We start from the raw sequence: 27120 nt of genomic DNA on the forward strand, positions 1-27120 counted from the left end.
AGTAAACGGAAGACGCCCACCAAATATTGCTCAGCCTAAACATAATGGTTATCATGTGAATAGTCGTAATATAGCTAGATGACAACTGCAGCAGTATGTGAGGACCCATATCCTAAGAAATTTGATTCTGAAACAAAATTTTAAAAGTATTTTATTTTTCGCGACGGAAAATAAATTAACGACGTATATTTTTGTTGCTAACGGCTTCTATTTTATACATGGTTTTGTTTTACGCCATACAGTTTCAAGTTTTGTTTTAATTTGAAGAATTTGAACCCAAAACCTTGGATTATCAAATCAATTTTATGAAAAGATGATCAATTTCGTTCTACTCAAATTTGTTTGAGGGTTGACTATTTCATATCTATTTGATGCAAGATATTGAGATAGGACTAGTGATCATCCAACGTTAACAGACTCTTTTTTGTGTTTGAACGAACATTAGTATGAATCAAGTTGTTTATCCAGGTGATACTTTGAAGATTCAAGACTAGAAGACCTTTTTTTTAGGTATTTTGATCTCTGTGATACTTCTTGCACACTTGATTTTCTAGAATCTAACAAGCAGTTTATTTATATACATTAGACTTTTGGAAAAGATCAGGCAAACTAGTTAGTGGATTTTCCTCGTATAATTACTTGACCAGAGCTCGCTGACTGAGATAAGTTATTTCTATGATCTTTGTCTTGGTATTGATCTTTTGACCATATGAGTTTATATTGATTAAACGGGAGATCCTTTGTGTTCAAGTATATCTTTGATTTACCCAGACGATAGAAAGTGATGTGGTTACCGAAACAGGTTAGTACTTTTATTTTTTTGAGTTACGGTCCAAAGGAATTGAGATAATATAAGTCTTCACAGCTGGTGAAGCAACTTGAGATAGTGGTCTCAATCTTGAGATTCACGTGCGTAATCCGGATTGGTTGTAGCGAAGGGATACTGAAAGAATTTAGTAACTAGGAGTAGTTTACTTGGTCACAATTATACGAAGTTGCGGTAGTCAACTTATATAACGGCTTAATTATGAGAGTATTCAAAACTGGACTAGGTCCCGGGTATCTCTGCCTTGCAGTTTTTCTCGATAACAAAATCTTTTGTGTTGTGCGATTTACTTTACTTCCGCATTATATTACTTATCTTTATAATTAAATTAAATACACTTGTATGTAATCAAACTTGGTACGATCACATAGATTGGTTCGGTCACGAACTTACACTATATACCACGTTACATCTTGTTGAAGTAATATTTTGATAGTTAGATTACACAAGGTGTATCTATAGTAGATTGATACGAGAAGATTGTGGTGTACTTGGTACGTTCATCATCACCGCTCTTGTCATCGGATCTATGCATATAAAACTCGCACCTGCAATTATAGGCAATACTTAGTTCATGGAAACCGAGTATCTGGCCAGATCGGCAACTCAACGATAGCTTTTTAACTTCCTATTCTGATTTTATGGTTTGGCGGGTACTTTATATAAGCTAAAATTAGAAATAAGAAAAATGATCTCGCGCTGATCTCGCAACTTCAGTATCATTGGGTTTTATAGATATGATCTTAGCAAACTCAGGATTTAACCAGAGATATTTTAACGATTTTCTAGCGGCAAAATATTTCAGCCGTAATTTGAAAAAACTCTATGTATCAAGTGCGTATTTGCTTACTCGCAGCCAAGAAAAATGTGACAATTATGTAAGTATGTGAAAAGCCTACAATCGATCAAATTATTGCAAGTGTGCGCTCAAATGTTCATCTGTAATTTAGGAAAGATATCGATCATTTGGAGCAGACCAGGGAATATATTTATCCATGAAGGGAATATACGATTAAAAATGAGATGTTTGATGACCTTATGTGCCTTAGTTAACTACTCGGATCCAATGGAGTTAAATTCTATGGTGGTGGGTTTGAGAAGTACATAAAAGGATGCCGATTCCATATTATCCCCACTTCCTATTCTCAGTTTCGTCTTCATTAGTATCATCCGCTATTGAATATTAATCCCTCCTTTTAAATCAGTTTTTGTATCTTGCTCTATGGATTCCATTTTTTACAGATTTATTTCCCCATACTTTCGGTTTTCAACTCTTAAACATAGTCTATCAGATTTAATATTGGTCAAAGAGTTTTTATCATATTATTGCGCCGAAGGAATCATTCATGTTTCTCTTCCTCACCATCTAAGAGATTTACCTTTTGTCATTACAAATAAAGGAGATTCTGTTGCTAATGCGCGGAAATATGATGACAATAGAATTTTGATTATTTTCAGAAAAATGGTAAATAACAATGTCCTTTATTTAGAACAATTAATTGGGGATAAAAAAAAGAATTAGGGGATATTGATTACTTCCAGCAACCCATGGTGTGTGCCAAGGGGTGATTTTTGGGTATGAAAATACTAAAATACCCTTTAATTAATTTAAAAACATTATGAAAAGACCATTATATCCTTTCTCCTAAAACATTAAAATCAAAAACCAAATTCATATATCCCCCATTTCAGTACCGGCACTGACCTAGGGTTAGGTTTTGAAAAAAAATCATCGTTCTTCATCCGTTCTTCGTCGATTCAAGAATTTCTTCGTCGATTAAACTACCTGAATCATAAACAATGCCTCCACGAAGGAAAACGACTGCCCAATCGAACTCAAAATCGATTGCTCAACAAAAACAGGAACAAAAAATTGCTAAGATTGCTCAAGAGCAAGAAGAAGAACAAGCAGCGGATTCGGACAATCAACCTCTCGCAACCATGACTTTTGTGAGAAGGTTAGTGATTTTAAACTAATTTGTGAGTGTTTTAATCGATTTATAGCAATGGGTTTAGGTTAGAATCGCGAACCCTAACTAAAACAGTTGAGTTTCAGTGATTATCGGCACTAAAATATGTATGAATATGGTGCCGGTTTTACCTTCCGGCATTCAATCTAGGATGAATGCAATGTCGGTTTCACTCCGCAGATTCACCAGAAACTGAATTTTAGATACCGGCATAGAAATTGGGTCGAATTCACTGACGGTTCTTGGTACCGGCGGTCATTTATAACTATTCGTGTATGCCGGTAGTGGTCTAAAAACATTCAAGAGAGTTTATGAATTTGTCACCAGTACCGGTATAGACTTTTGGTTGCAATGTATGCCGGTTTAAAGTACCGGCATTCTTTTGTAAAATTCGAGCATGCCGGTAGTGGACTTAAACCATACAGGAGAGTTTATGAATTTTTTACCAGTACCGGCATAGATATTTAGGTTGATTCGAATGCCGGCACCAGGTTACGACATGGAATTGATTTATTTCGAGCATGCCGGTACTTAAAACATACAGGAGAATTACATATGATTACCGGCATTGTCGACAATCATTGTTTAATGCCGGAACAGACAACCGGCTTGCTTTGTTTCAGTAAGTCAATGCCGGTGGAAAAACTGAAAGTGAGTTGTCTCGCATTCATTTCGTGTGATTTTATGATATATGTCAAAAGCCAAGGAGGCTAACAAAAGAAAAACTAAAGATGCTGTCACTAAGAGAAGAAGGAATTACGGTCTTGATACTCCTCAATCTCTCCCTCCTCGAGGGAAAGATGGAGGTCGTAAAAAGCGTTTGGGGGCTGAGACAATAGGGATAATTTGGGAGAGTGGTGGTGACCGTAGTCGAGCTGTAATCCGTGAGCAAGATGAGCAAGATGAAGAGGAAAGTGAGGATGAAGATAATGTGGTTCCTCCAAGTCAATTAGCAAGCCAAAGCGAAGTTGGTGGGTCAAGTCAACAACCAACACAAGGCAATGGCAATAAGGGCAAAGACAAAGTGAAAGTTAAAGGTTCCCACCTTCCTCATATTAATGACATGATACCTGACCTTGAACGTGGTAGAATTTGGGGTGAAGCTCCGGAACCGAAAACGCTATTTGGATACAAGCACTCGTGGGCTCGTACTAGCTATCAAACCTATGTAAGTATTTTTTTATCTTGTGCATATGTATTGTTGTGTATTTATGTAAAATATCTTAATTGTATTGTCTCCTAATTGTAGGATCATACGAAGGATGTGCGTGTTTGCCGAAACCAAGCCGCGAATTGTTGGAAATTGTCCGATGAATGTGAAGAGGTCCAACAAATAGTAATGGAATCTGGTCTATATGCTTTGGTTGAAAATTATGTGAAGCCTGATTCCGTGACTGTCAATTGCTTCGTCGAAAGGTATCATGGTGAAACCAATACCATGCACTTCCTTTTTGGGAGATGACCTTCATCCCTGATGATGCTCAGAACATTCTAGGCTTGAATGTTACCGGCAAATCAATTGCAGAAGGAGTTTAGTCTCTGGACCTAGAATGGTCGAAGTTGCATGCTTTGACTAAGAAGCTGTTGGGTTGGGACTACAAAACTTCTGTGGAGAGATTTTATGAATCCAAGTCTGGTAGGACAAAGACAATCAAGTTGACGCTGCTTAAGAAGAAGTTTGAAAACACAAAGCAAATAAGTTTGGAGGATGGATGGGACCCTGAAGAAATTCGTTATACTGCCGCTGCATACCTGTTATACATCTTGGGCACTAGGGTATTCCCTGACACTAATGGCAATAGGGTTAGTGCGAACTACCTTCAGTACTTGGATCCATTGGAAGATGTCTATGGTTATTTTCGGGGCACCGCGGTAATGGCACATTTAATGATGGAGATGAGAAGGGCCTCTAAGGCTAAAACCAACCAATTTGTCGGGAGTTTCACACTACTGCAGGTAATTTTGTTTTTAAACTTATGTTATTATGTATATTGTTCACATGTACCCTTATCGTGAACTTAGAAACAAAACTTATTCCCAATCTCTTAGAAATTCCAACCACTTTTTATGATTTTCCGCATGTTCTTTGTCCACTCACTCCTTCATCTTGCCTCTCTCATCTTCTTCTTCGGAGGAGGATAGTTTGTTCTTTAGAACATCTTCCTCTAGTTGCAATCATTCTCTTCTTAATATCCGCCTTAGTGGGTTCAAACAAGGCATGGCAAGTTTTTATGATATTTTGACGTATATGATATGTACATAGGAAATTTTCTGCGTCCGGGAAGACGTCGGATATTGCTTTCATTAATGCATCATCTTGATCGGTTACGATCACCCTCGGAAGTTGATTTTCCCGAAAGAATAATTTCAATTGTCGTAATGCCCAATGATAATTATTGTCCCTCTCGTTTTTTATTAAACACCAAGCCAATGTGAATGTTACCTTGTCCGAGGTTTGTCCCACGATGTTGAACAACGGCATATTGTATTTGTTTGTCTTGTAGGTACAATCCATCATAAGAACACCAAAACATGTATTTGCCAATTATAAAATCAAAGGATGCGAAATGAATATTTGAAGGGGGTTCTCGTCCGGCCCTCTTTTAATGATACGCGTGTAGTTGTAATCCAAAGCCATCTTCTCAAATTCTTGCATAACGGACCTCCCTTCCCATTCCACCCTTCTAATAGTTGCTTGTGCGCTATAAATTGTACGTAGACAAGACACGTTGGACTCATCCTTTTCCTTGAAGCCTCTGAGAATTTGTCTCGGTTTGATAAGTGCTTTGATCAATCTCTTTACATCCTCGAACTCATGAGGTTTCAGCTTTGCAACTAGGGAGTGACCAACAAAATCTTTTGGATCCCGGCGGTTATGACATCCACACAAAACCTCACAATCCCAATTGTTCATGTCATTTAAACGGAAAACAAGCTTAAACGGGCAATCATTCTTCCTCGTACGAGTCTTATGTACCTTATTAGTCTTCTTTGGATATACATAATCCTTTCCCTTGTGGCTATTCTTCTCCTTGTATTTCCCACTTCTCTCGCAAGCCATCTCAAAACGCCTCTTTGAACGTTCGGTATTCCTCACCAACACACACATGTTCTTAAGAGCCGTCTCTTTAGCCCAAGCGATTGCTTCATTTCGATCTATTATTCCCTACATAAGATCAATTTCACATTCATTAGAAGGTTCATTACTAGCAATCCATTAGTAAATTATTCTTTGGTCACATACCGGAGGTATTTTATAGTATTCCGACGTATCCCGATAAAACGGCTTTGCATTTGTTGGATCAATATATGTCACCACCTAAAGATCGAACGAAAATTAGTTCCAAACGAAATTAAAACACTATGCCGGAAACAAGTACCGGCATGCTCGACCAATGTTCCGGCATTGTCAAACTTAGCCAAAACTGAAGACCAAATTTGAAACATATTTCGGCATACATTATTCATTAGACATCAACGCCGGAAAACAAGGTATCGGCACTGTCGTAAATTATTGTCCCAACCCGTTACACGCTACCGGTATTCCAATTAATTGATATGTAATGCCGATATTTAGCTCTGGAAAACATTTATTCCTGTATGTTTTTTTGTAGGTGTCGACATTGTAAATTTGAAACTCAACAATGCCGGTTCCACTGCCGGCATTCTCGAAATTGATGGTACTACGCCGGTAACTGGTTCCGGCGTTGATGGTTATTAATTTTCCATGCCGGTTTTTGGCTTTACATGGAAAGGTTTCCTATATGTTTTTCATGCAGTTCCGCCATGGTAACCTATCAATGAACCCATGTCGGTTTAATATTCCGTAGTATATTCCTTGGTAGGTAAAAAAGTTAACTGCGTACCGGCATAGTTTTTTGGTAGAATACTATGCCGGATCAATATTCAAATTGGGAGATATCGCTTTACCGGCATGGTCGTAGTATGAATACCATGCCGGTAACGCGTCTGCCGGCATGGTATTCATACTACGACCATGTCAGCACCGAGGTTTTACAGTTGAAAAAATGGCGGGTTTAAAGAAAAAAAAATCGACTTTTCAACCTCCTAGCAGCTTTACATGTGTATTGGGGATGCTTGCATGTTGTGCAAGTTTACTTTCTTGTGTAGATTCTTCGAAAAACTCTCCATACTCGTCAAAATCATCATTCAAGGGTGTTGGCTTAACAAAGAGTTGCAATTGAGAGTTGTTGACGTTAGCTCCTTGTTGTAGTAGAGCTAAAGATTCAACAGCTGCAATTCTCTCCTCACAATCATCTTCCATTTTCACAAAAAAAAATCCACTCAAAAATATTTTTCCCTCCTTCTACTCTCACCTCACTCACCCAAATTCAAATAAAACACACACTAATCATTTATCAAAAATCTTAAGATTTTACTAATTATTAGTAATCACTAATCCTTATTAGTGAAGGGTAGATTAGGTAATACGTAAAATACTTAGATAAGGGGTGACCCCGAATTGATATCTGGAACCAGTTTTTGTCCTTTTCTTATATCCCCCAATTCCTTTTTTTATCCCCCAATTAATGGTTCTTTATTTACATCTTTATCTTGAATCCTTGATCAACACCTCAAAAACAAGTTCTTATTTTCTATTTTATCCCTGCAGGGCATAATAATACTGGATGATTCAGGTTTGTTGAAGCTCTTGATTTGATTCTTAAAAATCTTTTGAAGTTCACCACCATACATTGGTAAAAAACTTTTTTTTTCCTTCTCATCCTTCTGACACTTCTAGAAAATGGTCTGATATCATTAAGAGCTTTTCTTGACCTTCCCATTCGTCAACCTCTTGTATGATTTTTTTGTGTGATTTTATGGATCCTATGGTGGTTTCAAACTTGGTGAACCAAATCTCCGATTGATTATTAATGTTTACCATATGAATCCTTTGAATACTTCAGGTTGTGGGAAATAGATTTGATAGATATAATTTGGGATTTCAATTAAATATGGGTAAGATAATTGTGGTTAAACCTAGAGTTTGATGGGGTCATATCTGAAATCACGAGGGTATCCAAGTACACTACAATCTTTTCATATCAACCTATAAGTCTGATACCTTGAGTAATCGTCTATGAACAAAGTCGAGACAATACGACAACAAGGTATACACTTGATAATAGTTACAGTATAAAACTGATATACTATATGATCACTATCAAGTGTCTTGGATTAACATACAAGTGTATTTACTTTTAATTATAATAAAATAATTATAATTGCGGAAAATAAAAGTAAATGACATAACAAGATTTTGTTAACGAGGAAACCGCAAATGCTGAAAAACCCTGGGACCTTATACAATTTTGAATACTCTTCGTATTAAGCCGATATATACAAAGATTAAAGCCAACTTTGTATAGTTGAATACCAAGTAATCTACCTCTACTTAATTACTTTGTTCCCTTAATATCCATGCGCCTGCAACCGTCTGGCCAACACATGTGAATCCCAAGATAGAAATCAATATCTTGAGTTTTTTACATATGTAAAGTCTTAATCACTCAACTCCTTTTGATCGTATTCCAAACATAAAGAAACAAAATTGTTTGGTAACCTCTCTACCAATTTTTAAGAATAAAGATATGTTGAGTTTTGACAAAGGCTCTTCCATTTAACAAGTAAACTCATTTGTCGGTTAAGATCAATCAATATCAAAGATAGTTGCGATCTATACTACTGCTTGATAAAATAAACTAGATATAAATAAGATCTTTATCGGATCCCAGGCGATCAAGTTGAATGCACTAGTATCACAAGATGCGAAACCAATCAGAAAATATCTTTTTGTCTTCAAATCTTCAATTACCTTCAATTGTACCTGCACACACTTATGATCGATCATGCACAGAATGACGTCTGTTAACAATGGATTCACAAGTTGTCTTTAGATCTAACAAAATAGTTCTGAAGATCCTCTCGATAATTTGATCTAGTTTGAGGGAACTTATGTCAGAAGAGAAGGCTCTCAAGAATAATCAAACTAGTTGCAGTCAAAGTTTCAACAACCGTTAGTCGATCAAATCAATAATCGAAAACTAAATAATAATGCTCTTGTCTAGTTTCCTACCAACGGTACTTGCTAGAGCTTCTTGATCCCACAAGAGTCTTTAAATGAGCGGACGTAAGAGATTTCACCTACTTAGAGTATTTTCATTCCGGTATAGTATTACAAGTAATACTAGTAGTCGGCTCCACCTGAAATAATGAAGTTTTTCTGGCTAAAGATAGTTTGTAAGAATTACAAACTTAACTATTTATGGACCAAGGTTGTTTGGAAAATAAGGAAATTCCAAAACCGAATGATTCTCAAGATATGCAACAAACTACTAATTTTGGTTTTCATATTTCCAACTAATATCCAACCTGTAATTCCAAAATCTCTCTTTTAAAAAAAACCTAATATTAGTTTAGTGCTTAACTAATATAGTTTTTCTAGAGATATGTTTTGATTGCTGGAAAATGAAAAACATATAATTCAAAAATCTAAATTAAAATATTTACCAATATTTCGGTTTGGGATCATCTTGTATCAAGGAATATCTTTGAACAGTTAAAGGTAATAATTGTGTACATGTTCAATTTATGTCGACATCTAGAACTTTCTTATTCAGCAAACCCTAATTTAAAACTTCACAAAAAACCCTAAAGTAGTGTGTGAATATTTAAAATCGGTTTTGCTTTTGAGAGCGGTTCTATCATGACTCCCAACATAGGTAGGGATCAGTTCTACCAAGTCTCCAATATAGGTAGGTATCGGTTCTACCATGATTCCGAACAAAAGCTAGGATCAAATCTACCAAGTATCCCAAGATAGGTTGGGAACAGTTCTATCTTGACTCTCAACATAAGTTAAGATCGGTTCTACCTGATTTCCTTCCTTAGGTTCGAATTGGTCATCCAATAGATATTCATATAAAACCGGACCAAAACACCTATTGATTTCCTTTTTTATTACAAAACAAGTTTGTATATCTACTTCCTTAAACCAATGTAATAAAACATAGTTTCCTAGGATGAAATCACACATATATCCTATATGCAATCAAGTAACAAGTTACATAGATTAAGTCGATGTCGCATTTACGAAGTTCAAAAGATAAATGGTGTACTTCGTAATTAATATACTTCCTTACACTTTGATCATAATAATATGACCAAGTCTAATACTAGAGTATCAGATATAACTTCGCATGTTATGTCTTCAATCTTAAACGACTTGAAAAAAATGATAGGAATGGAAATAAGTAAAGTCAGTATTACTAACCTCAAGTGATTGATGATGTCTTTGTTGTAGTCGTTACGTCTTCATGTTCTTCAGGTCTATGGAGTAATACTTGTATGTCTCAACATTTCTAAACTTTCTAGTCCAACCTAAACGAAGTTGTCTCTAGTAATCTTAATCAAGCGACTCTAACTGAGTTTTGATACTAAAATATGACAATCAACGCTTGGTGGGTTCAACCGAGCAATGTTCTAACAACATCTATAAGATCCAATGATATTAAAGCTGCCTGTTTAAAGATGATCTAGCAGCGTGAGATCAAATATTTTTCTGTTGAAATTTCTGCCAGGTACTTAGAATCCACGTACACCTAACGCCCACATTAGTTACATTTTTGGTGGCTAAATGTCAGCCACATTTGGAATGTTGTAGCTAAGCCTAAACTTGCAAGAAGGGTTTTAGTGCTCATATAGTTGTATATGGGAGCAGTTTCGGATTGTTTGTTGGATGCTCGTTCATCCTCTTTTATGAATATAATCCTCAAGTGGTTGAATCAAAAGCATTTTTGCACGATTCTTAATTTGCGCTATGGGTTTTCACAGTGGGTTATTGAAGGTGATGCGTAGTCAGTAGTCCAATACATTAAAGACCCAAAAAAGTTTCCAAGCTGGCAAGTTGGACTCATTCTAGATAACATTATTAGGCTTTCCAGTAAGTTCTCTAGAGTTGAATTCAAATTTATATTATCAAGCGTGGGGGAATGACGTTGCTCACTTCCTAGCTCAGTTCGCTATTGCCAACAAAGTTTCTAACATTTGGTTATCTTCTCTCCCCCTTTGTATGTGGCCGTGTAGTTTGTTGTTTGTATTTTTGTTCTTTTTTAAAAAAAAAAAAACATAATATTCTGAATATTGTGATTATTAAATGTTATTGTGTGTCTTTAAAGGCATTTTGAGTTTGCTCCTAGTTGCAAAAGTGATTCGGGAAATATATGCATTTCTTACCTCCTTTACATGTAGATTTTTGTACTCTGACTATAATTTCAAGGGAATTTCTCCATTACTTATATGACATAGCTTTAGAAATTAAAAAGAACATGATAATAATAATTAAAAATAAATAAAGTTATTGTATTACAAATTGTACACCAAACGAAATCAGCATCAAAGCTGGATTGGAATTGTTCAACATAAGCTCGAATTAGTAATGGTGGTCTTCCGGAATAACCTCGCGCGTTGGGCATATGGTTATGTAACTCCAAGTACGGGAATGATGAATATGAGACAATAATCAGTTAGAGCTTTTCGAATGGTATGCGTGTGAGGATAAATATCTAAGTCCACGTAGGATTCATATCTTTTTTTTTCTGAAATCCTTCTACAGCTCTAACTTCTCTAATCAATGTATAGATGATGTGGTTTAATTTGGGTTGACATCGTCAAGACGATGTCAACTTATCCTAATCAGCTTTTATTTAATTAAATTGACATTAATATATAAAATAAACATTTTATCTATACTAATCAAAAGAATAGGTCAAATACAATGCCGCGGAAAATAGATTTTTTTCACCCTAATTAATTTGAAGGAAAAATAAGAGGAGGATGTCTTGTTTGTGGAGCCAAATTAATAACCATTGAAGAAGCTCTAATCTAGTGACTGACAGAAATCCACTCCATACTGATAGATACACTTAAAACATGCAAATCTATTCGTACAATATTTTTATGAAAAGGGGCCTTTTTAGGTATACAATCCTGGGTAGGCATGATCATAAGTATGCAACCAACTCAGCTGTTTGGCCACTTATGTTTTATTCAAACAAAACACAAACATATATATTGATATGTTTGCGGGGTTTTACTTAGAAGAGCAAAAGTAAGAATTCAGGCCTTCGATGATCTTTTGGCACAAAGCTATATAAGCAACTGGAGCTGGAGAATCCTCGTTATTCTTCTCATATTCAATAGAAAACCTCACAATACCCCCACATCTGTCATCCTTGGAGTCTGGACTAACTGCCAGTATTAAATTAAACTTCTTGTAGTCCTTCTTCAAAGCTCCTCCAACCATGTTGTGACAGACGGTCATTGTTTCGTCCATGTATGTTGTTTGCTCTTCCACAATTAATGGACTACCCGCTGCCCATTCGTAAAAAGATGCATGTAAAATTAAGCAGCTGCAGATAATTTTTAAGTTTTTTTCTCCGTTTCTGAAAGAATGTTATTTTCACTTTTTCAATTTGATATATTTTTAGGCTAAAATGAAAATAACAATTTTCCAGAAACGGAAATAGTAACAAAAAAAAAATAATGCGCACATACCAGAAACATAGTCCCACTCCTTGACACAGCCTGAATAATCTCCGTCTCCTTGGATAACTTTGACGCTCTTGTAAATTTGAGGTAATGCTTTTGGAACTTCTACGTAATGCCTAAACATTTCGTAATGCTTGGCAGCATACCTCTTGACCTCCACTTCGGTCACCATTTTCCCGACTAGACAAGGATCCATTAACAGTAGAGAAGATTGTTGCTTAATTTGGATAGAAATGTCGAGAGATGGGCATGTTTGTGAAGTGATATTTGAGTACTTTATATAGAAAATGATTATAATACAAAAGTCATCAATCACCATAACTTGATTGCAAATGATTAACTTTTGATTGATTTATTTATTAATATTTTTTCTGTCTTTTGGTTTACATCTGATTAAATAATGCGTATTATGCTTTTCTAGCTACCAGCAACGACACTTGGTCAGAGATATAATCCCACAGTCGCAAGCCCCTGCCGTTACTTTTTCCATGATGCTCTTTTATGGCAAGTATTTTTTTTGTCCTCTGGACCATATTCATAGGGGGTTATCATCAAAACCAGCCCACTATGTGTGGTTGGGGTATTTAAAGTCCCTATCTCGTACAAGTGAGACAATATCTGCCTTCAAACTGAGAAAGTAGTCAAGATCCTAGTTAGTAAGTTGGCGAATGATTCGCGAATTTTTCCGTATCACGAATTTTACCGTCTTATTCGCGTACGTTTGCAACTCCGAACCCAAGTCGCGTATTATGTGGCATTCCCGGATTATTCGCGAATCGTTCACGAATTTTACGTATCCCGAATGATACGTTCGCTTAATTCGCCATAAATTCTTTAGCTTTTACTTTTCAAAGATCCCATTTTTTGGGCTTTACTGCCTCCCGAGCATACACGACCGAATATTAGACGTGTTGTAATTTTTATGAAACAAAAACGACTGAAGAGATTTGAAGGTGAAGGTGAGAGAGATCTCAAACTCACTAACCAAGCATCTAAACCACCATACGACGTCCTCTTGGATAACTAATGTTGTATATATTATTAATATCATCATATTAAGTTTATTTTTTCTTTAAATAACTCACACATATGCATAAAAATTGGTTTATGATCTTATAAATACAAATTATTTGTTATATATAGATACCGAATTTTCAGAGCCGAACTCACATTTATAAATCGAATTATACACGTACGTATGCCGTTCCGAATTACTAACAAACCACGTCCCGTTAACCGAATTTTGGACCGAATCTGGATTTTACAAAATCGTATAATACTCGTACGTTTGACGTTCCGTACGTTTGCCGAATCCCGAATTGCTAACTAGGGTCAAGACCATCCGCTTACCAAACAGTTTCTCTTACCCACTATGTGTGGTTGGGGTAAATTGATAATTAACACCATCCATTGAATGTTAACCGGATGGATTGAGAAATGGAGATCCATCTTTCGCGGTTTGCAATTTAGATATATATTTCTGAATTGCAAAATAATGTTGTGACATATATATCCATACAAATCTTTGACCGAGTATTAAGGCCGGTTTCTATGATTATGGCAAATTAATAGATTTGCCAATTGTGCACGCACTACGAAAATGGTATAGTAGCTCATTTAACTGGCAAAATGGCGAATTTGCTACTTAGCCTTTGAGATGGAGTCTCTAACGAGTGGTAAAGACTTGACCACTAGGTAAAGAATTGGTTGTTCGATCGAATCTCCTTTGCTGACAACCGGATGTTCCTCTATGCGTAATAAGGCGGACTTATAAACGCTCCTTATACTTTTTGTTTTAAAAACTATGTTGTGAGGCGGACTTATAACCACCGCTTACTTTCTATTTGAACTAAAATGTCGATTTTACACAATGTGCACATTTTCATTTATTATAATATATTTTATTATGTATCAAATCAGTATTAAGATTATTAAATCATATTTATGAAATAGAAAAAATTTGGAGTCGTGGAGTTTTGACCGTTTCAAACGAGACTCTATCGCTCGATACGTACTCCATCTCTTAAGTCTTTTCTTATAGCGGCTCACACCACTTACTAGTCCACTTGGTCAGGTAAATTGAATTTTTTACCAGGTTTTATATATAGGAACCAGCCTAACCACGTATTCAAACATCATATATCGTAGAGTATAATTGATTTATATACTGATGCAGAAGTCAAGGTTTAATTTATTTACTTTGATGCAAAGTTGAGATTCACTGAACAATGACTGGTTGTTTGCATTGTAACGCGTTTTTTTTTTCTTTACAAGCAACATCATTCGTATAGCTTATTAGTATAAAATTAATGATCACAAAAGTTAATAAATCACTAGCAAAGACGCACACGCGATATGAGTTTCGTTTCCATTCAAACCAAATCATCTTTTTATTTAAATTTTTCGATTGAAAATATTCATTCACACATTTATTTGTATGACTTACCTTACATGATATATGATATACTGTAAAAAATTTTAAGGCAAAAAGACTTATTAATATACAACTTTTTTCTTGAAGTTTCCTCTTGACAGTAATGCAAATAAGTTTTCTTGAGCGTTCCTTCTTGAGAGAAATGACCTACCAAAGTATCTTTAAGGGTAAACTTACTTGTTGCACTTTGTACACCCAACAAATCTTAACTTTGATATTGCTATGTGGATTATGAGCTTCTATGAAGCTTCAAATTATCAGTCTGATTGCTCTCTGCTATTCTAGAAATTTGTGTGATGACTTTCAGATATTCTTTCCATCATGTATCGTTGTAGTATTTGGATAACGACACAATATTTGGTTTCAAATCTAATGGTCTTTGACGTTCAGCCTGATAGAAGTCCAAGATGCTCTATCAATCGGGTGATTCTGCGGAGGTTAACAATAGCAGTCTGATTACACTCCAATTTCAAAAATTAGATTAGAAAAATAGTTAGCAAAAAGAAATTTATATGTTTGTCGATATATCGAATACGTACTTTTTTAAATCATGGATGCAACGAAATAATATTGCGTCCTAAAGAGCATAAAATTACATTTACGTCTGTAATTTGGCAATCAGTACACAGATATGAAGATAGTGGGCAAATGAGAATTGAACCTCTGACCGAGTAAAGTGAATTTAATCCATATTAAAATTTTAATATAAAGTTGTTCAGTGGACATTTCATCCACATTTATTTCCAATGAGTAATTCAAACTTGAAGTTTGATAACAACATTACTGTTGGAGCATTGCTCTGTTGAACCCACCAAGTGTTGGTATGTCAAGGTTGGTTGTCATATTTTAGTATCAAAACTCATAAGTCACTTGATTAGATTACTAGAGTCAACTTCGTTAGGTTAGACTAGAGGAAGTCTAGAAATTTTGAGACATATAAGTATTACTCTGAAGACCTGAAGATTCTGAAGACGTATCGACATCGACGATAACATCATCCTTCCTATTGAAGTTAGTATGACTTTGACTTGTTTCCATTTATATATTGTAAGCTTTCAAGTCATTTCTGATTGAAAATATAACATGCAAAGTTATATATATGAAACTCTAGTATAATAGACTTGATAATCATATTGTGATCAAAGTGTCAAGGAACAATATATCAATAGTGATAAGTGTTTTACATTGGTATATTGATTTACGAAGATAATGCTTATTTTTTGAACTTCGTAATTGCGACATCGACACAATCTTTGTAACTCGTTACTAGATTGTGTAGAGAATATATGTTTGATTTCATATTTAGAAAATTATGTTTATTACATGAGTTTAAATAAGTAGAAGTACGATCTTGTTTCGTAGTTGAAAGGAAATCAAAAGGATTGATAGGTCGATTGTCATTGAAGGTCTTAAGGTAACCTATATAGGTAATCAAGGTAGAACTGATCCTAGCTTATGTTAGGAGTCATGGTAGAACCGATCCCTACCTATGTTGGGAGTCAAGGTAGAACAGGATCCTAACTTGCTTTAGAAGTCATGGGCGGAACCGGTCCCAATAAGCAAAACCGATTTCTATAAGTCACGTACACTTAAGGATTTGCGTTATTTGGAAACTGGGATTGCAAAATAGAAAAGTTCAAGATTTTCAAATTTGAACATGTGCCAAAATCTTATTTTTGAATTGTTCAAAGATATTCCATGATACACAAGGTGAGATCCCAAACCGAAATAGTAGAGAATCTTTTTGAGATTTGCGAAATTAATATGTTTTGTTTTACCAGCAATAAAAACATATCTCTGGAAAGACATATTAGTTAAGTGCTAGATAATATTGAGTTATCCGTGAAGATTTCAGTTATACAGTTGGACATTGGTTGGAATTTATAAAACCGAATTTAGGTGTTATATTGCATATCTTAAGAATATCTTCGGTTATGGAAATTCCTTGGTGTCCAAACTACCTTGGTCTATAAATAGTGAAGTTTGTTCTTCTTACAAACTCATCCTGAGCCAGGTGAATTTCATCTTTGTTGTTCCTGGTGTAGACGACTAATAGTATTCTCGTAATACCATCTTGGAGAGGAGAGTAACCTAATTAGGCGAAATCTCTTACGTCTGCCAGTTTAAAGACTTCTTTGGTATCAAGAAGCGTCTACTAGTACCGTTGGTGGGAAACTATAATTGCATTGTTATTTTAATTTTCGATTATTGATTTGATTGACTAACAGTTGTTAACTCTTGATTGCACTTTGTTTGATTATTCTTGAGAGCCTTCTCTTCTGACATAAGGTCACTCAAACTAGATCAAGGAATTAACGTTGACTTGTGATCATCCATTTTTAACACACTCTGTTCTGTACGTGATCGATCATAGGTCAGGAATCAAGTTTGTTATTGTGCAGGTACAGAAGGCTATTGAAGATTGAAGACAAAAAGATTATTTTATTGGTTTTGTATCTTCGTGATTTACTTCGTGGACAAACTTGATTGGCTGGGATCCGAATAGATCTATTTTATCTGTTTATAGACTTACTCTTGACTAGTCGTATTTAGATTGACAATCTATCATTTGGTGGTACTCTTCGGTATCCAAATCAGGAAGTATTATTTGACTCGATCTGGTTAACTTGTTTAATCCAGATCTTGGAATATCAAAATCCCGACAAAGGAGTTTAATTGATATTGAACAGAAAAGCCTTTGTCATAATCAACATACATATATCTGATTGATTTCCTAAGATAGTAAAATGGTTACCAAACAGATTAGTCTTTTACTGTTTGGAAGACGATCAAAAGAGTTGAGTGCTTAAAGTCTTCATAGAGACTGCATGAACTTACGATAGTGGACTTTATCTTAGGATTCACATGTGTTATCTATATTGGTTGTAGGCGCAGGGATACTGAGGAAACTAGGTGACCAGGGGTAGTTTATATGGTCTCAACTATACGAAGTTGGTAGTGACTTTGTATAACGGCATAGTTATGAGAGTATTCAAAACTGAACTAGAGGTCCCGGGGGTTTTCTGCATTTGCGGTTTCCTCGTTAACAAAATCTTGTTGTGTGCTTTTGTAGTACGGTAAAAACTGATTCCAGAGAAAAGAGTAAAAGTGGGTAGGTTGATGAGAAACGAGTCTAGACCCTAAACAAATGTACTGCACATGAGTACTTTAGATTCGAGAGAATAATCTGTATAATTTTGTCCTAAACCAAGATATGATCGTTCCAGTCTTGCTTCGGTCACAAAATGAAGGAGAAGGGTTGATCTTAGGGAGGGAATCAGAGAAGGTGTTGAGATCAGAGAGACATACTCTGTAAGATATGATTGTTTATGGCTTGTATTAGGATTTAGAACTTGCTTGTAAAATGTAAGTTGTGTGTTCTCTGTGTTTCTCTGGATACTTTACCTTAGTTTTTTGATTGAATAGATTGAAAATCTATTTATATCAAGTAATAGTCGAACATCCTGATCTCATAGGAAGTGGAAGTAATTGAGTAGTAAAGAGGTGGAGATCGTGTAAAATGGTGAGAACCATGTCCCTATTGTAAAGGGAATACTGTTAAATTTTACATACACTACTACTCTACTTTTCTCAATTGTCCGCCTTTCCTGACACTTTCTCATGCATAATGGGCGTGTTGCACGCCGCATGCTGTAAATCGCCAGTCCAATACCCTGATGAACATCCCCCAGTTTGTGACATGTTTGATGTCTCGATTATTTTGGTAGAAAACACTACCTAGTCGTGACTTGCATAGTCATACTACTTGCAAAGTAAAATATATATGATATGAAGCAAGTTACACCACAACTAATGAAAAGTGGGGCAAGTCCCGCATGGTAGTTGTTGAATGGGCCAATATGACATGTGAGAAGTGGTCATAAATATATTATTATTCCAGCAATTAATCATACATCATGGGTCTTGTTTGTAAAACCTAAATATTTCGACCAATCATGCGCAAGCTACGCAACAGGTGGTTATAAGTGCAAGTCAAGTCGTATGAATGAGACTTTCAGTGAATTAGTACTCAAAAATAACATATGGTGCTTTTTGGTTAAATAAATAATTAAATAATTAAACTTTATTAAATTATTTATGAGATCGATATTCATAAAATATCGTTTGTAAATGATGCAGGTGAAACATCCTTTTCAAGCAAGTAGCTCAAAGTATTCGATGCGTGTAATGCATCATTGTATAAAGCCTACTTGAATTAGTCGCGAAGCTTAAGGTTAAAAGGGTGGAGCGACCTCCCTTCTTTGAGAAACTGCTGGGAGATGTACAAGCAAGTTGGGGTGAGGTGACCGGTCCATCTAAGAGAGGGATGATCGGTAGTACTCATAGCACCTCGTTGGTTGGCTCAAATCAAATCTAAGCCGCTCAAATCAGCTAGCCAAGTTGGATGGTTGAGATGATTTGCGACAGTTTTTTATTATCGTTTAAGCTAATTAAGACCCTTATAGGTAGTGCGACTAGCCTACTTTGGGCAATGATTCGGATCAAAGCAGGTAGGCTAGGAGTGAGCTGATTGGATGTAGAGGGCCATAAGGTAGCTATCATAGAGCTTGCTCGGTCATGCAGGAGAGGGCCAAGCTTGTTAAATTGACCGGCCAAGTCGTGTGGTCGTGATCATTCCGCGACTGACTTGAACAGTCTAGATTTAATTTCATATATACAAGAAGTAGCTAGACTAGCCTATTTTGGCCAACTACTTAGAGAGACGCAGGTGGGAAAGGAGCGATGTGATTGGTCTAGGCAATAGATGGGTGGTCGGTCATCACAACGACACCTTATTTGCCGATCTAGTAATAATTAGGGTTAGCTAATTGAGATGGCCAAGTTGTGTGGTCGTGATCAATTAGCGACTGACTTGGGCGGCCAAGATCTATTTTCTTAAGAAATTAAATGCGTCGACCAGCCTACTTCCATCTTCAATTTAAAGCGGAGATTGTAGCGTAGAAGCGACGTGATTGGTCGATAGGGAAGAAGAGTGTGAGGGGGCTAACACGGAGCAAGGTCGGTCGGTCATGAGGGGCGTGAGCTAGGGAAAACCAGCCGGCCAAGTGGCGTGGTCGTTCCCCATCCGTGACCCTTTTATTTATTTTTTCACTTTTGTTAGGATTTTTCTCCTACTGACTCTATGATAAGCTAATTTCCTAGCTTGCCTAGGTTTTATCTCGACCAAATGGGATCAAGATATCGTGATGGCTCAATTTTAGGGAAACAAACCTAATATTTTGTGAATTGACACAATATTAGGTTAAAATTGAATTTCGTCAATTGACATAAAATTAATCATCTTAGGTGAATTTTTTAAATTTTTACTCATACGAGTAGCGCAACTCTGGTCTTATTAGCACAGCTTACGCTTTTGATCATGTACCCTTCATGCATATCTCAATTCATACACTTCGGGAGATTAATGTTACCTAGATAAGAATGAGCATTAATCCTCATGTCATGTCAGAATAGAGAGTTCATCTAAGAACACAACATATAATAGATACTCAGCAGGCTCTGCATTGATGAATAACGTAATTAGGAGCTTATTATGCAGCATGCTCCGTATTAGTGAATAATGCAGCTAGGATCTTATTATGCAGCAGGATCCGTATTAGTGAAAAATGCAGCTAGAAGCTTAAATAAAATTCATAGAATATCTGGGATTATTGCAACATGCACCAATATTATTCTAATAAATTTCGTACATGTAGACACTGAATTACACAGTACATATGTAATTAAGCCAGGAGGTATAGACATTCATTATCTTTTAGTGGCTCTACTTTCTTATAGAATGAAGGCACACAAATATGGAGTTTTACGATTTTAACCCTGAACTAAAAACCACCATCAACAACTTTTACTTTACTTTTAACATTATAATTTGTTTAAGTTATAATTAAAGTAATTGCACTTGTACCTTAATCTACACCACTTGGGTTGATCCATATAGTTTAAGGTTCGATTTCGAACTAGAAACTATATACCAAGTGTATACCTTGTGGTTTCTATCTTCTTGACAGTCTCTGTATATATTAGATCATGCAAGGTATCAGACTTATAGGTTGATATCAAAAAGATTGTGGTGTACTTGGTACCCTCGTCATTTAAATTGGTATCAGAGCAGGCAAACACGAAAAGATCTAACAATTTGTGTTTGGTGTTATCCAACCTATAAGATATGAGTCTAAAGAGTTTGGTGAATCACTATCTGGATTTCATTTAAGCAAATGTTTAAAAGGGGCTTCTTCTACAAGTTCTACTGTTCTTTTGAAAATATGTCTGAATATTCTCAAGATGAGATTAAGTTAAGCCTTGTATTCACAATCAATGATTCAGACTCTGAAAAATCTCTTCTTCAAGATGAAAGATCCATTGACTATACGAATATAAAAACATCGCAGCTAAAATAATCAAGCGAACAATTTCTCTCGTGTGCAAAAGAACTTAACCTTTCACTTGAATGAAAAGGAAAGCTTCTAAGCAATATAGAATCTATGAAAGCGAAAAACAATCAACTTTTTCTTGATCTTGCTTCCTAGAAAGCAAAGCTACTTTTTCTGAAGAATGCTTCTTCCCTGGAGATTCAGCCTTTTGAAGAGAAAGAAGGTGCATATCTCTCACGATAAAAACGCCTTGAGGTTGATCTAAGTGGTGAAAATTTGAAGTTGAAAAGGTTTAAAAATAGCTCAAAAAATTAACCTCAATTTTAGAAGCAAGTAAAAATCATCGTGACACACGGGGATCGGGCTATACGGGAATTTATGCTTCAAATACTAGCAAAGAGGTAAAATTTGTCAAAGCTAGAAATTCTTCTCAACCAGAGGCTTCCACTAATGACAAAGATGTTCCTATTTCTTGTAAAGAAATAAAGTTTGTCAAGCCTAAGAATCATGTTCATCCAAACTATTCAAGTGCAGCTATCAAAGAAAGCACCTCTGCTGATGTCCAAAAAGCTACACCGTTGAACATAGATGTGAATAACAAAACTCATCAATATCCAATGCAAGTGGATCCACAAAAAGGTAAAATTAAAACTCACACTTCTTATGTTACTAAATATTGTTACAATATTTAGTGTAATAAAGGACACTTACAATGGGGGTGCAGTGTTCGTAAGATGCAAGACACACTTTCTTTTGTATCAAACGAATTGGATAAGTTTGCTCCCTTAAATAACTCAGGTCGTTATTGTCCAAAGTTTAGGAAAAAAATTTATTATAATGATAGTTCAAGTTTTTCCTATCGCTCGACAAGGTCATATTATAAAAGAACCAATTATAGAAAGAGAGATGACTTTGAAAATGCGAAAACAAGATCTGATGTTCCAAATTGGAGAAAGGTTGTTTCGCAAAGTATCCAAAAAGTAAATCGTCTTAATGATATGAAGGAGAAAGCTTCTCCTACGAAACTGATCTTTTAATAGGTCCCGAAGTCCTCCATAGCAATGAGGGACCAAAAGTTAGTCACAAGAATGACACTCAATTGATAAATGTTGGTAACAATGTTTATGAGAGTCTTCTTGAAAGACTAAATAAAGACATCATGTTGTCTAATGTATCTTGTACGAATGTATGTTGTGATAATGACACTCTACATCACAAGAAAAACAAGAGAATGAACAAGAGAAATCAAACCAATCAAGAGGTCAAGAATGATGATTCTTTCTTAGTCACCATGACGAACAAGACAAGGATCAACTTATGTGCATTATCACCTTTGTTATCAATCTTATGGAAGGTGGGGAACCACATGATATCTCGATCATTATATGACTGTTTAACATCTTCTGGGAGAGTTTTTTCTTATTTGCTCATACCTTCTCTATCCATAATTGAGAATTTAATAGAAACGGTACTTATGAGTTTACGGTGTTGAATTCTACAGGTCATATATGTGTATCTCTTGTTTAGACGGTTAAAACAAGATAAAAATCACCCAATTCGGACGTTGTATGCAAAAGTTATACCTAAAACAGTTTTGTGTTTGGATTTATGTTAGGATCGATCCCTATCTAGTCGAAGGAGTAAGGAGTCATGTTACGAGCAGTCCCTAACTAATTCAAGTTATATGCGAACGTTGGTAGAAGACTACAAATACATTATTTTTCAAATATTTTGAATGCGGTAAGTTAGTTTTTTCTTGTAATTAACTTTTTTTTTGCAGTGGATGGGAAAGATTAAAAGACAAAGAGAGAAGGATATTCCATTCATTAGAGTTAGTCTCTATTCACTACAAAACAGAAGGCCTCTAGGGACGGTCAGAAAAACGTCCCAACAACCGGAAAGCCGTCCCAAAAAGATATTAGGGACGATTGTTGCTGCGTCCCCAGATCCACCGTCACTAATACTATTAGGGACGGATTTGCCTTCTAGGGACGGTTCTGAGTGGCCGTCAGTAGTACTAATAGGGACGGCTTCATCTTCTAGGGACGTTTTTTCTTGGCCGCCACAAATACTTCTAGGAACGGATTCATCTTCTAGGGACGGTTTTGAAGCGGCCGGAAAAACAAGTTAAAACCGCCCCTAGTGCATCATAGGGATGGTTTAACAATACCGTCCCTAGTATAAACTGGAACAATGGGGACGGTTAATCAACCGTCCCTAATATCTGAATATTACTGAAGCTCCATTTCCCTGCTTTAATTGGCATAATGCCATCCCTCATACATTCACATACCAGGATTAGATGCCATACATCCACAAAACAGAGACAAATAGAATGCCATACATCCACAGAATAGAGAATCATAGACGAATTCATAGAAGATTATTTTTCTATAGATACTCAAAAACCATGTTATTTGTTTGCAAAAGAGACCTCCCATTCTCAAAAAACAAGCAAAAATTTAGGTTCATACACTCTCTACAGTAGATGGTGTCTCTGTTTATCATCTGTTAACTACAATCAGTGGCCTGCGGCGTTTGAGTGCTATTTTATCATCTGTTAATATCTGGAAACTAACCCTTCCTGCACCTTTCCATATCACATATCCTGCAACAAACAAAAATCTACTCAATAGATAATCGATAGTTACATTCTTCTCAGTCAGGAAAAAAAAACTCAACACATTCACAATCAGTTCTGCAGTAATGAACATCTCCGGTTCATTAAAGTGAAATTACCATTTGTTAGTTGGTACATATAGGATTTCAACAGTGGTGCATTGGGAGGGAACGAGTACTAGATAAAGCAGATTACTGTATACAAGTCACATTTAAACTGCACCTGGGAAGAGTTATCAAACTTGTAAGTAACCTACATGGGACAAAAACCTATACTCGCCTTGGCTTAAGACATAGTTAATTAGATAACACGGAAGCTCATGCATACCTAAATAACCACTGGGTCTAAGACTAATCTTATCAATTCACAATGACTCAAATTCTATGTAAAAAAAAAAGTGAATGATGCACGATACCTCGAGTCCTTCATTGTTCTGGTTTGGTGGTAATACTGCAACTTGAGCCTCCAATTCTGCAACCCTTCGTTTGAGCATTGCATTTTACTCTTTCAATTGAACAACTCTACTTGATGATGATGACTCGCCCCAAAACTGTTTCGGCTTCACAGTGCTGCCAAAGCAACGAATCCGACCACGTCTATCTGGTCCCATAACAGCTGCAAATGCATCATTTCAACCACCTAAAACGACTCCAGATCCAGGTTGGTTAGCCTGGTTGTGTATTTCCACCATTCGATCCTACAAGTAAATCAATCTCGAAAGTTAGGTCAATTCGAACTACAAATGCAAAAAACAGATGACCCGAAAGAAAACTTAAAAAGTATAAAGGTATACGTATTGTTCAGAAGCAACAGGATCCATCACTTCTTCATTTGGATCTGATGTTTTTCTTTTCTTTGTCCTGGTCCTAAGAAATACTTCATGCCGTTCAGGGAATCTTCCTGTTTCGGCTAGCATCTGTAAAATGAAATTTTGTGCTGTTGGTTGCATATAACATACGAAACATCCTCACCAAGATCAAACTAAACAGAAGCTTTACCTCTTTTGCATATTCCATGTGGCTTGGAGCCACCAGTGTGTTGAATTGTTTGTTTGGACCTATTTAGTTTATTTTTAGCCGCCAACTCCTGTTTCAAAAGAAAATAATAACAAACGATGCTTGCTGTGAGCCTTGCGCTAGTGGGTAAATGATAAAAGGGATAATGAGAGCATGGATGACAGAAAATACGTACTTTATCTTTCTTGGTATTCCACTCACAGCTCGCAACATGCCCAAAAGGTCATCCCCTGGTCCATTATTGTTATTTCCGACCTCAAAACATGTATCATGTGGTGCGATACTTGATGAGACCGTTGAGCTTAAACTCTCACCATGATGAAACCATGTAGTATAATTTCTCATCATACCGTGCAATATCAAGTCACTGAATATTTCACTTCTAACTTTGTAATTAACATTATTGCACTTTCTGCAAGGACATTTCATTTTGTTATCTTCAGTAACAACCCCTTCCTTGAATGCATGGTCCAAGAACCTCCTCAAACCATCTTCATACTCTTTACCCGACCGATCCTTGTGAACCCAACTCTTATCCATGATAATAACCCATTATTTTATCAAATGTGTTCAATGCCCCAGGCAGCACCAACCTAAGAACGTTATCATATCACTAAAGCTATTCATCTCTGCCATTCTTAATTCTTATGATCCAACATAAACATGAGTTTAACACTATACCAAGCAGCAGGAATCAGGATGAACTCAAAAGCTGGCAAATTAAGCAGGCACAATAAAATTAGTGATGAACTACCACCACTAAAGGAATTAGGATGAACTACCATACAGATAAACCTATGCAACCTTTGAAAAATCACAATGAACTCAACCAAATTAAGCAGGGACAATACAACTAGTGGTGGGTCAGAAACACAATTAGTTGATGGTCAGCTGCTTTTACTAGTGCAATGACGCTGTTAGATTTAGAAATAACAAGGCTGCAATATACATAATCATGGCAATCTTTTAGCTTCCTGATTCCTCTCAGATTTTGCACAAACTCAATATTCAAACCAATTAGCATCCATCCCAGCCCTCTGAACAATCTAGTTTCTTACTCCAAAACGTTCCCAAAATGACCAATTCTTCTTTACAAAATTCTTTTCTTTGTAAGCCGTAAGCACTAGAATTCAAATTTCTTTTCTTTGCAAGCAGTAAGCACGAAAATGCAATGACAGTATTGTACTGCAGGAATTGCAATAAATTTGGAAAACTTAGGTTGTCCCGAGGGCACCTATCACAGAACTTCATTTTCTGTCACTAGCTTTAAGTTGAATGCACAGATTTTATTTTCAAGTTCAAAAAACTAGCAATTATGAATTCAGTTTTCAAGTAGGATACAGGATAAACTACAATCAGTATGTACTTTTTATAGATCTGTATTTTCATTCTTCATCAACTGTAATCTGTAATCTCTGAAAATTAAGACTGTCAGGGGTTTACAAAGATGCCAGGAGACCCTAAGAGGAAAAATACACAACAACACGAAAGAAAATCCTGAAATGAAACTCCAACTATAACAAAGATGCAGCAAGTTCAAATGGCTTATTACAATCAGTACCATCGACCCAGTGTACTCATCGCTCACAATGTCTAGCTACTAAACATAGGATTAAAACAACAAAATGATTTATCATCTACATCATGTCTCTAGCTCTATCATCCAATTTTTTCTGATAGTCTTTCAAATTCTCTCCAGCACCATGTAAAATCAGATGATATGTCCTCTACACTTTCATTTAAGTTCAAATTACAACCTAAGTTTTCTAAAATATACCGTCTCATATCTTCAAAAAAAAAGATTATACTGCTCAAACTGTAATCATGAAGGAGACTCTTCCCACAGATATCTTAATAAACCCAATCCAAATCGAGAGAATCAGGTTAAATTTTGAATCCAAAAACATCAAAGATGAAATCATGCAAATTAATCAAATAGCAATTCATGTAATCATCACACTCGAAACTGAAATAACAATACTAATAGTTCAACTAAACAAACAATCAATTAGGGCAAACCAAAATTACAATAGAGAGAATTCGATCTGCGCAAAAAAAAATTACAGAAATAAACCCAACGCAAATCGAGAGAATTAGGTTAAATTTTGAATCCAAAAACATCAAAGATGAAATCGTGCAAATTAATCAAATACCAAACCAGATAAATTACAGAGATTCTTACCCTAATTTTGCATGATGGGCATCTGCTAGATTTGACAGACTTATAGCAGAAGAAAGTGAAGATTTCACTTCTGATGAGTATCACGAAGGAGATGGAGAAGAAAGTGATGA

At 35.9% G+C, this 27120-nt stretch overlaps 1 protein-coding gene and 1 long non-coding RNA gene across 2 annotated transcripts; both read right to left on the bottom strand.

Annotated features, from left to right (window-relative positions):
- Positions 1-11908: 11908 nt before the first annotated feature.
- LOC113355427 (major latex protein 149-like) lies at positions 11909-12538 on the bottom strand. The gene is made up of 2 exons (XM_026598310.1): positions 12373-12538; positions 11909-12189 (listed from the first exon to the last, which is right to left on the bottom strand). The coding sequence occupies exons 1-2, from the start codon at positions 12536-12538 to the stop codon at positions 11909-11911; spliced, it is 447 nt and encodes a 148-aa protein (XP_026454095.1).
- Positions 12539-23556: 11018 nt separating this feature from the next.
- On the bottom strand, positions 23557-24891 carry LOC113326362. Its single transcript, XR_003348363.1, has 4 exons — positions 24811-24891; positions 24606-24728; positions 24228-24509; positions 23557-23800 (listed from the first exon to the last, which is right to left on the bottom strand). It is a non-coding gene; the product is annotated as an uncharacterized LOC113326362 (long non-coding RNA).
- Between the last annotated feature and the right edge of the window lie 2229 nt (positions 24892-27120).

The sequence above is a fragment of the Papaver somniferum genome, chromosome 1 (genome assembly GCF_003573695.1).
Source record: "Papaver somniferum cultivar HN1 chromosome 1, ASM357369v1, whole genome shotgun sequence".
NCBI classification, from domain to species: domain Eukaryota; kingdom Viridiplantae; phylum Streptophyta; class Magnoliopsida; order Ranunculales; family Papaveraceae; genus Papaver; species Papaver somniferum.

Bases quoted from the DNA above. Each gene is read 5' to 3' on its own strand.
- LOC113355427 (XM_026598310.1), bottom strand. From the start codon at position 12,538: ATGGTGACCGAAGTGGAGGTCAAGAGGTATGCTGCCAAGCATTACGAA. The intron at 12,190-12,372 runs GTATGTGCGCAT...ACGAATGGGCAG, and splicing joins GGAGTGGGACTATGTTTCTG to CGGGTAGTCCATTAATTGTG.